Source organism: Myxocyprinus asiaticus, chromosome 19 (genome assembly GCF_019703515.2).
Source record: "Myxocyprinus asiaticus isolate MX2 ecotype Aquarium Trade chromosome 19, UBuf_Myxa_2, whole genome shotgun sequence".
Taxonomy (NCBI): domain Eukaryota; kingdom Metazoa; phylum Chordata; class Actinopteri; order Cypriniformes; family Catostomidae; genus Myxocyprinus; species Myxocyprinus asiaticus.
Genome location: NC_059362.1, coordinates 23,974,412 through 23,985,716, shown reverse-complemented (window position 1 = coordinate 23,985,716; position 11,305 = coordinate 23,974,412). Strand labels below are relative to the sequence as shown.

The 11,305-nt window shown below is 39.9% G+C and overlaps 1 protein-coding gene across 1 annotated transcript; it reads right to left on the bottom strand.

Moving 5' to 3' along the window:
- Positions 1–7: 7 nt before the first annotated feature.
- Positions 8–10,789, bottom strand: LOC127409846 (glycoprotein integral membrane protein 1-like). The gene is made up of 8 exons (XM_051644734.1): positions 10,623–10,789; positions 10,275–10,337; positions 10,059–10,158; positions 9,719–9,876; positions 9,031–9,190; positions 1,994–2,202; positions 1,543–1,706; positions 8–1,415 (listed from the first exon to the last, which is right to left on the bottom strand). The coding sequence occupies exons 1-8, from the start codon at positions 10,710–10,712 to the stop codon at positions 1,298–1,300; spliced, it is 1,062 nt and encodes a 353-aa protein (XP_051500694.1). The 5' UTR covers positions 10,713–10,789; the 3' UTR covers positions 8–1,297.
- Between the last annotated feature and the right edge of the window lie 516 nt (positions 10,790–11,305).

Below are 11,305 nucleotides of genomic sequence, written 5' to 3'. Positions count from 1 at the left end.
GACTTGCTGAGATTCAAACTCATTTATTGTGCAGAATTTACTAATATAACAAACTGTGAAAAAAGTTATTTTTACAAGTGACACACATTTGATTTAATTAAAATCCAATAACAGCTGGTCTTTCCATTCAGGGGCTACAATGAAATTTAGGACACTAGTTAAAATTGACATTTTAAGATCAGCTGTAATACTTTTCTTAATGGGACATTTGTCTACTCTAATGCTACGAAGCAATGCTTAAACTGCACTGAGAGAAACATTTCAGTCATTTGAAGTCTTAAGGGAAACTTACAGAAAGCACAACCCAAAATGTAAAAGTCAATGTCATATAATGCAGGTTAAACCTGAAATATGTTGCTAGTATGCATGCTTGATGCAACATCCATAGCTGACTGAAGCAAAATGCATATTACATGAAAGGTAAACAGTATAGGAATTTAAAGGTGCTGTAAGCAATATTTAATGGAAAAGTATGCAAAAAATTTTCTACACCCTGAAAGATATTATTTAAATAAGTGTCGTGAGATATCTCACCGGTCTGTGACAGCTCTAGACTCTGTAAAGAGCAAACAAAAACGTGTTTGCGGTCTTTCTGCCTGTCAATCATTTTGCACATTTTCATAGTATGTAGTTGCAGCGAATTATTGAGGCATAATGCCATTTTTATGCTACGTTGTTCATAACAGTTGTCAGTTGAGGCCGCTATTTTGCTGCTGTTTGACAACTGTTTGTGCTCCGTGTCGGTCTCAGTAAAGCTCATTTGGTATCTTTGGAGTGCTGGGTTTGTGAGAGGCGGCGTGGATAACGATTACAGCACCTTTAATACAGGCCACTTCTAAAAACAGATCCACAGTAAGAAATAAGAAAAACATGCATTAAATAGTCAAAGCAGGACCGTTCAAGATCAGCTGGATTAAATTTTACACAACTAACTGGATTCAATTCTATTTTTTTTTTTTCTCATTTGTTTCATACCCATTTAGATTTTACATTTTTCAGATTTACAATTCAGGCAGGAGCATTTTTGTTAAGTGGTACTGTGTTTAATGAGTTTAAAAATGCACCACATATGTTTTCTCTTCTCAAAAACGCACAACAGTGAATACAAAACGATAAACTAAACAATCAGCTGATAATGCTTTCATACAGAGCATGTGAAAATAGAATTCTGTTTCATTAGAAAATGTTACAGAATTATTTTTATTTATTTTTTTTTTAAAGTGCTACACCGAAGCCATTGGTATCATTTACCAAATAAAGCCACATGACAAAACTGATGAGAACACATCCATGGCCATCACTTTTCTATCAAAATGCTTTTTTCTGTTGTCTCCCCCTCATTCTCTGTGTTATTGATTAGCCTCTGTTTTTCATCATCTGGCATTAGTGTCTCTAGATTCAGATGAAACGTTCCTCTACAAAAGACACAACAATAAATAAATAAATCAGTGATACTTTTCAATTCAGTGCTTGAAAAACATTCAAATATCAGCTATATGAATGTACAGTTTATGATAGGTAATAGGTTGGTGCAGATTGTACCTGTGTTCACAGGATGGGAAGAGAAGATCCAGGATCTTAATAATGACAGCAGAGCCTGCAACACCAACAACCGCCACCCACATGATTAACAAGAAGAGTGGGATTGAATCGGACCAGAATCTCCTCAGTTTATCCTTCAGCTCTTCAACCCATTGGCACGCCACCTGTCCAAACACACAAATAACAAGAGATGCAATCAAAAGTTATACTCCAACTTAAGGATGAATTAATTAAGGTCCTTTTTAATTTGAACCTTGCCCCCTTTATTCTTCCCTTCATCAGTATTGTCTTTAAGTACATAAAATAGATATAAAATATCTAAGTCAATCATTACTGCTCTGTTCAAGACTACAGCAAAACTGCAAATTAAACCAAATTTAGAAATTCGAATGTATGATTTGTATTGGCATAAATGTTGCCACTCTTAAACTGCCATAACACAAGCACTCACACTGTAAGAGGACATTGACTCTCTAAGAGGAACCTCAGGCAGTAAGTAATCTGAATTCCTTTCCTCTTCCTCTCTAGACTCATACAGGGTATCAGGGTCCATCCGCAAGGGTGTTTCAGGTAGCTTTCCTGGAGCTGCAATCTCCTCTTGAGTGGTCTCTGCATGTTTTAATAAATAGTGGCCGGTGGTGTTGAGCACTTGGGCTTCACCTGTGAACACAACAAAAAATTTCACTAACATGAAATCACTTGTGGGTCACAGGATGTTTTGCGGAAGATGCCGAGTTTGTTTGACAGCTGCATGGTGCTTGTCCTGAGAATCCCATTTGCCTTAAACTTGTGTTCTTGCAAAAATATTCATTGAATAAGTTTGTGATCGAGATATATATATACACTATATTCCCAAAAGTATTCGCTCATCTGCCTTTAGATGCATATGAACTTAAGTGACATCCCATTCTTAATCCATAGGGTTTAATATGACGTCGGCCCACCCTCTGCAGCTATAACAGCTTCAACTCTTCTGGGAAGGCTTTCCACAAAGTTTAGGAGTGTGTTTATGGGAATTTTTGACCATTCTTCCAGAAGCGCATTTGTGAGGTCAGACACTGATGTTGGACGAGAAGGCCTGGCTCGCAGTCTTCGCTCTAATTCATCCCAAAGGTGCTCTATCGGGTTGAGGTCAGGACTCTGTGCAGGCCAGTCAAGTTCTTCCACACCAAACTCGCTCATCCATGTCTTTATGGACCTTGCTTTGTGCACTGGTGCGCAGTCATGTTGGAACAGGAAGGGGCCATCCCCAAACTGTTCCCACAAAATTGGGAGCATGGAATTGTCCAAAATCTCTTGGTATGCTGAAGCATTAAGAGTTCCTTTCACTGGAACTAAGGGGCCAAGCCCAGCTCCTGAAAAACAACCCCACACCATAATCCCCCCTCCACCAAACTTCACAGTTGGCACAATGCAGTCAGACAAGTACCGTTCTCCTGGCAACCGCCAAACCCAGACTCGTCCATCAGATTGCCAGATGGAGAAGCGTGATTCGTCACTCCAGAGAACGCGTCTCCACTGCTCTAGAGTCCAGTGGCGGCGTGCTTTGCACCACTGCATCCGACGCTTTGCATTGATGTATGGCTTGGATGCAGCTGCTCGGCCATGGAAACCCATTCCATGAAGCTCTCTACGCACTGTTCTTGAGCTAATCTGAAGGCCACATGAACTTTGGAGGTCTGTAGAGATTGACTCTGCAGAAAGTTGGCGACCTCTGCGCACTATGCGCCTCAGCATCCGCTGACCCCACTCTGTCATTTTACGTGGCCTTGGAGTTGCTGTCATTCCCAATTGCTTCCACTTTGTTATAATACCACTGACAGTTGACTGTGGAATATTTAGTAGCGAGGAAATTTCATGACTGGACTTGTTGCACAGGTGGCATCCTATCACAGTACCACGCTGGAATTCACTGAGCTCCTGAAAGCGGCCCATTCTTTCACAAATGTTTGTAGAAGCAGTCTGCATGCCTAGGTGCTTCATTTTATACACCTGTGGCCATGGAAGTGATTGGAACACCTGAATTCAATTATTTGGATGGGTGAGCAAATACTTTTGGCAATATAGTGTATGTATATATATATATATATATATAAAATAAAATCACACCTGCGTGACAGGTACAGGATGGCAACAACAACTGCCTGAGTTACACTAGGAGCGCACAATCCCTCCATCAGTGCTCAGACTGTCCGCAATAGGCTGAGAGAGGCTGGACTGAGGGCCTGTAGGCCTGTTGTAAGGCAGGTCCTTACCAGACATCACCGGCAACAATATCGCCTATGTGCACAAACCCACCTTCACTGGACCAGACAGGACGCGGTTTTGTCTCACCAGGGGTGATGGTCGGACTCGCGTTTATCGTCAAAGGAATGTGCGTTACACCGAGGCTCTGGAGCGGGATCGATTTGGAGGTGGAGGGTCTGTCATGGTCTGGGGCAGTGTGTCACAGCATCATCGGATTGAGCTTGTTGTCATTGTAGGCAATCTCAACGCTATGCGTTACACGGAAGAATCCTCCTCCCTTATGTGGTACCCTTCCTGCAGGCTCATCCTGACATGACCTTCCAGCATGACAATGCCACCAGCCATACTGCTCGTTCTGTGCGTGATTTCCTGCAAGACAGGAATGTCAGTGTTCTGCCGTGGCCAGCGAAGAGCCCAGATCTCAATCCCATAGAGCACGTCTGGGACCTGTTGGATAGGAGGGCGAGGGCTAGGGCCATTCCCCCAGAAATGTCCGGGAACTTGCAAGTGCCTTGGTGGAAGAGTGGGGTAACATCTCACAGCAAGAACTGGCAAATCTGGTACAGTCCATGAGGAGGAGATGCACTGCAGTACTTAATAAAGCTGGTGGCCAAACCAGATACTGACTGTTCCTTTTGATTTTGACCCCCCCTTTGTTCAGGGACACATTATTCCATTTCTGTTAGTCACATGTCTGTGACACTTGTTCAGTTTATGTCTTAGTTGTTGAATCTTTTTTATGTTCATACAAATATTTACACATTTACTGAAAATAAAAGCAGTTAGAGGACATTTATTTTTTTGCTGAGTTATATATATATATATATATATATATATATATATATACACACACACACACACACACACACAGCCAAAAGTTATGTACAGAAAATAATGTACAGATTTCTCTTATGGAAAGAAATTGTTACTTTTATTCACCAAAGTAGCATTCAATTGATCGCAATGTATAGTCAGGATATTAATAACGTGAAAAATTACTTTTACAATTTGAAAAATACATTCAGAACTTCTTAAATTACTTCAAAGAGTTCTCATCAAAAAATCCTCCAAGTGCAGCAATGACAACTTTGCAGATCCTTGGCATTCTAGCTGTCAGTTTGTCCAGATACTCAGGTGACATTTCACCCCACGCTTCCTGTAGCACTTGTCATAGATGTGGCTGTCTTGTCTGGCACTTCACGCACCTTACAGTCTAGCCAATCCCACAAAAGTTCAATGGGGTTAAGATCCATACACTTTTCCAATTATCTGTTGCCAATGTCTGTGTTTCCTTGCCCACTCTAACCTTTTCTTTTGTTTTTCTGTTTCAAACGTGTCTTTTTCTTTGCAATTCTTCCCATAAGGCCTGCACCCCTGAGTCTTCTCTTCGTGATTAGTGGTTCTCGCTTTCAATGGGGCACGTGGTAAGTTGTTTGTGGATCGCGGAGAGTAGCATGAGCCTCCACATGCTGGGAGTCTCCGCGGTGTCACGCACAACGAGCAACGTGATAAGATGCGCGGATTGACTGTCTCAGAAGCGGAGGCAACTGATACTTGTCCTCCGCCACTTGGATTGAGGTAAGTAACTGTGCCACGACGAGGACCTAATAAGTAGTGGGAATTGGGCATTCCAAATTGGGGACAAAAGGGGATAAAAAAAATAAAAAAAAGGAAAAAAGAAAACAGCATTTCTGTTGGCTGTTGCTTCCACTAAGCAAAGCAACAGCTAACAGAAATTAGTGAGGGAGTTGTGTTTGCGATGGTTACCAGAGAATTCACGTGTCATTCTCTGTCCTAATCCGACCTCTTACGAAAGTCCTTTTACAGCAATTTGTGTGAATCAGTCCATTAAATTGGCCACATTTCAGCTGCCCTCATCTCAATCTGATATTGATATGAGGCCTCATCTCCTGTGTCCTGTATGTGCTTTGAGATTTTATGTGAATTCTACTGCCTCATTTAAACAGACAGTTATTTGTCTGTCATGGTGGTGTGCGGAAAGGTGCACCTTTGTACAAGCAGAGACTGTCACGTTAGAAGTTGGAGGTGATAAAATTGTTATATAGTTGTAACACATCAATGGAAAGGAGGCGGCGAGAACCGGCTTGATAATATAAAAAGGTTTTAATAATAAACCGAACCAAAAGACACACACAAACAGGTGTCAGACAGCTGTCCGTAACTCGCTCTCTGTCACACTGCCGTCTCCAGTCGGCCCTTATCTCTCTCGGGCTAATCAGCCCAATTAGTGGCCAGGTGTGCGGAATCATGACCCGGCCCCGCCCTGCAACAATAGTAAGGCTCAACAACCCTTACCAGAAGGTATTACTTGCTGTTCTACCCAGGCAGTCTCCTTGTCTTGGGCCGCTTTCCGGGGAGTTTCCTTTGCGGACGTTTGCACGGCTGCTACCTGGTCTTCTCCATGCACCTTTTCAAGGTTTTACAAGGTTAACGTGGCTGCTTCACATACTGTGAGCTCTGCAGTTCTTCTGGAGCAACCTTGATGATCTCAGGTGGGTTACGGATCCTCATGACTGTGTTGGTATGTGTCATCCACTATTGCCAAGCAACACCTCTGGCAGTCAGGAGGAATGAAACAGAATGCTAGTTACGTATGTGACTGTGGTTCTGTGAATTCTGGATGACCGCCAGAGTTCCTTGCCATTTGGAATGCACGAGAAAGGTGTTCCGAGGCTGGGCACCAAGCTGCTGTGGATTTTATCGTTGCAGCTTGGTCTGTGTCATGACATGACTTTGTTGATAAATTTTCTCGACATATCTGGCTGGTGCTGCGATTATCCACTAGGGCTAAGCAACGCTCTGGCGGTCATCTGGAATTCACAGAACCACAGTTACTTACGTAACTAGTGTTTTCACTTGAACGCCCCATCTTGAACGTGCTGCATAGCTACTGTACCTCTCGTGCAAAGAGCTGCAGACTCATGAACGCGTAGAGGAAAATAACGGTCAGTAAACATTTTTACTTAACACATTAGATTTCGGTTTACTTCGCACCAAACCTAACTGTATGCTTTCGTAACAATCATGAGTCTCATGGAATTATTTATTAAACTTCTGAATTATACTTTTGTGTCCTTTTGAAGCTTGAAGAGGTGGTCAACATAAAGTGCCATTGTATGATATCACAGAGAACAATTTTTTTTTCTCACAATTATCCCTTTGTGTTAAGTAAAAGAAAAAGTCATATGAGGTTATAACACAGGGGTGGGTAAACAATGACTGAATTTTCATTTTTAGGTGAACTATCCTTTTAACTGTAAAATAATTGTGTAAAATAAAAGCAATTTTGTGTGCATCTCATTTGCTGTTATTAAATGTTGTATATTTTATTATAATATTATTTTATATAATATATATATATATATATATATATATACACACACACACACACACACACACACACACACAAACATAGTTGAAGTCAGAAGTTTACATACACCTTAGCCAAATACATTCAAACTCAGTTTTTCAAAATTCCTGACATTTAATCGTAGAAAACATTCCCTGTCTTAGGTCAGTTAGGATCACTACTTTAAGAATGTGAAATGTCAGAATAATAGTAGAGAGAATTATTTATTTCAGCTTTTATTACTTTCATCACATTCCCAGTGGGTCAGAAGTTTACATACACTTTGTTAGTATTTGGTAGCATTGCCTTTAAATTGTTTAACTTAGGTCAAACCTTTTGGGTAGCCTTCCACAAGCTTCTCACAATAAGTTGCTGGAATTTTGGCCCATTCCTCCAGACAGGACTGGTGTAACTGAGTCAGGTTTGTAGGCCTCCTTGCTCACACACGCTTTTTCAGTTCTGCCCACAAATTTTCTATCGGACTGAGGTCAGGGCTTTGTGATAGCCACTCCAGTACCTTGACTTTGTTGTGCTTAAGCCATTTTCCCACAACTTTGTAGGTATGCTTGGGGTCATTGTCTAATTGGAAGACCCATTTGCGACCGAGCTTTAACTTCCTGGCTGATGTCTTGAGATGTTGCTTCAATATAGCCACATAATTTTCCTTCCTCATGATGCCATTTATTTTGTGAAGTGCACCAGTCCCTCCTGCAGCAAAGCACCCCCACAACATGATGCTGCCAACCCCATGCTTCACGGTTGGGATGGTGTTCTTTGGCTTGCAAGCCTCACCCTTTTTCCTCCAAACATAACGATGGTCATTATGGTCAAACAGTTAAATTTTTGTTTCATTAGACCAGAGGACATTTATCCAAAAAGTAAGATCTTTGTCCCCATGTGCACTTGCAAACTGTAGTCTGGCTTTTTTATGGTGGTTTTGGAGCAGTGGCTTCTTCCTTGCTGAGCAGCCTTTCAGGTTAGGTCAAAATAGGACTTGTTTTACTGTGGATATAGATACTTGTCTACCTGTTTCCTCCAGCATCTTCACTATGTCCTTTGCTGTTGTTCTGGGATTGATTTGCACTTTTCGCACCAAACTAAGTTCATCTCTAGGAGACAGAATGTGTCTCCTTCCTGAGCGGTATGATGGCTGTGTGGTCCCATCGTGTTTATACGTGCGTACTATTGTTTGTACAGATGAACGCAGTACCTTTAGGCATTTGCAAATTGCTCCCAAGGATGAACCAGACTTGTGGAGGTCCACAATTTTTTTTTTCTGAGGTCTTGGCTGATTTCTTTTGATTTTCCCATGATGTCAAGCAAAGAGGCACCGAGTTTGAAGGTAGGCCTTAAAATACATCTACAGGTACACTTCCAATTGCCTATCAAAAGCTAATTGGCTAACTGCCTAAAGGCTTGACATCATTTTCTGGAATTTTCCAAGCTGCTTAAAGGGACAGTTAACTTAGTGTATGTAAACGTCTGACCCGCTGGAATTGTGATACAGTCAATTTAAAGTGAAACAATCTGTCTGTAAACAATTGTTGGAAAAATTACTTGTGTCATGCATAGAGTAGATGTCCTAAATGACTAACCCAAAACTATAGTTTGCTAATATTAAATCTGTGGAGTAGTTAAAAAATTAGTTTTAATGACTTCAATCTAAGTATATGTAAACTTCTGACTTCAACTGTATATATTATAATTATATATACACAAACACATTATATTGGTCATCGGTTAAAAAAACCACATCGGTCACCCACTAACAATTTCCAGTTTATGCAGGACAGTCACTTCTTGGAGATTGCATCTATTTCATTTTAAACCTATAGCACACACTATATAACACTTTATGCCACATAATCTACCTGTATTGTCTATTGATGCATCAGTCATTAAGACATCATTCTCTGGTGGGACGGCAGAGAGCTGGCTTCTCGATGAAGGGTAAAAATTGGTAACCTGTGTGATCTCTTCAGAGTTCTGGTTCCAAAGGATTTCCACCTCACAGATGTCAGGCTGCTGGACCTACAAAATTTAAGGCTGTGGAGTTATGACATCCATTGCATGATCATATTAATCTGCAAAGTTTCAATCTAGTGTTCAATCTCTTTCTATGGCATTAAATTAATTAATTTAATTTAAAAAAAAAAAAAAAAGAAAGAAGAAAAACTTGTATAAATATACAAGTTTTGACTAAGTTACTCTTGAAAAAGATAAGATTCCCACATCTTTATATAATGAATTTCCATAATTTTTCAAGTTATGATTTCTAGATAATTATAAAAAACAAATAAACATTTATAAAGTTTGTCCTCGCAAAAGAAGCAAGATTATAAAGTATTTCAGAAACTGAGCATAACTAGAAAAAATATTTTCACAACAGAAATCTCCATGTTTATTTCCAATTTTAAAATTCCCTGATATTTTCAGGTTTTCCATGACCGTGGGAACCCTGCATATAACACATATCAAAGGAAAAACTGTTTGATTTTTGTTTAGAGGGTAACAGATGTAGGCTGGCTGCAATGGATAAGACTAACATATGTGACTAACCTTTTCATCCGCCAGCTGGATTATCTCCTGACTCAGGATGAGTAACACAACCTTCTCTCCTGCATTGCTCTGAATATATGACTGATTCAACATCAGCCTCAGCTCACTGCTGACCAACCCACCAGCTGTCTTACCAGAGCTCACATTATAGCCATCCACTGCAAAGACAGAGAATAGCCTACAGTAAACACCCAATGTGAATAATCATCTGGATTATAGTATGTTCTAGTAACTACCCTACTAGGTTTACTCTGTATTTAGAGTCTAGTCCCAAGAAAAACAAAGAATAAGTTAGATTAGCATTTCAAAAAGAAGGAAGACCATGTATAAGGATACGTACAGAGCAGAGCAGGACATGAAAGCCTTGTGACTCCTGAGGATTTGAGAGGAGCTCCATTAATGAATGTTTCATTGTCCCAGAGACCTACACTCAAGTTAATCTGAAACAAAGAAACCGATGTGTTTTAATTTATCACTTCACAACACAAAACATGAATATGATGAGACACACTCCTCCCAAATGCGACACCTGTGAAATAATTATATTTAATCTTACCTGTACACTGTACTTTGTCTGGTTAATTTCACTAAATGCTGTCACGTTTAACACGACAGTCTCCTGTTAACACAAACACAAAATCAAGACTCGTTTGTTTACATGATTCTGACTGGACGAAAACCTTGTTTTCAGTGCTAATGGACATCAGCCTAAAAGTGTCAATGGTAATCAAGCCATGGTGTAAACATCTTAAATTAAATAAATGCCAAATAACTTAAGTTATCTATCTGGTAAGCTTATGTTCTAATATACTGGTTTAGCCATGTTCACATGTGAATGCATGTAGGCCTAAACTAAACGTGAAAATAAATAAGACTACGCCAGATAAAACGAAAAATCACCCACCTTGATTATTTGTCTTGATTGGGTTTTAGTGATGATACACAAGGCGATGAAATGCGCAACCGTTAAATGTGTTTTCCAAGTAGACGCCATTTTATCAAGCTACTAGCTACTTATCAACAACATACGTGAAATCAAATACGCTCATGTCGTACTGTGCGTCATGTCGTAATTACGGTAATTCCGATATGACGTGACCGCAGAATATTATTGAAAACTATTGTGCCCCTATTGGTCTGTAGAGGTACTATTTTAAGATGATTTAACTCATGGATTCCCAACCCTTTTTTGCATCAGCAACAAAAATAGCGTCTCTTCATACATGCCCTTTAACAAAGAGTGACTGTGTGCATGTATGCTTTATATGTTGAGCATAAATGTTTAAGACATCTATGACCTGTTCCATCATTTTGAAACAGTGTGAATATTACATTAAAGGGAAAAAAAAGGTCAAACCAATTATTGGTCTTTCTTTGTATCGTCTTTTTCACAGACAAATTTCATACTGGTGTGAACAGACCTGAAAAGTGTATTGCATAATGAGTTAAAAATAGGTTTTTAAACTGCATTGTGTAAAATAGACAACAGGAATGTGTATATATTTACGTGTGTGTGTGTGTATATATATATATATACACACACACACACACACACACACACACAGTTGAAGTCAGAGGTTTACATAC

What these genes read in the sequence shown, in the direction of transcription:
- LOC127409846 (XM_051644734.1), bottom strand. Translation starts at nt 10,712, where the DNA reads ATGGCGTCTACTTGGAAAACACATTTAACGGTTGCGCATTTCATCGCC. An exon ending in AGACAAAGTACAGTGTACAG is followed by an intron (nt 10,159 to 10,274) that starts GTAAGATTAAAT and finishes TCTTTGTTTCAG; the next exon opens with ATTAACTTGAGTGTAGGTCT. An exon ending in AGTCAATGTCCTCTTACAGT is followed by an intron (nt 1,707 to 1,993) that starts GTGAGTGCTTGT and finishes GTGTTTGGACAG; the next exon opens with GTGGCGTGCCAATGGGTTGA.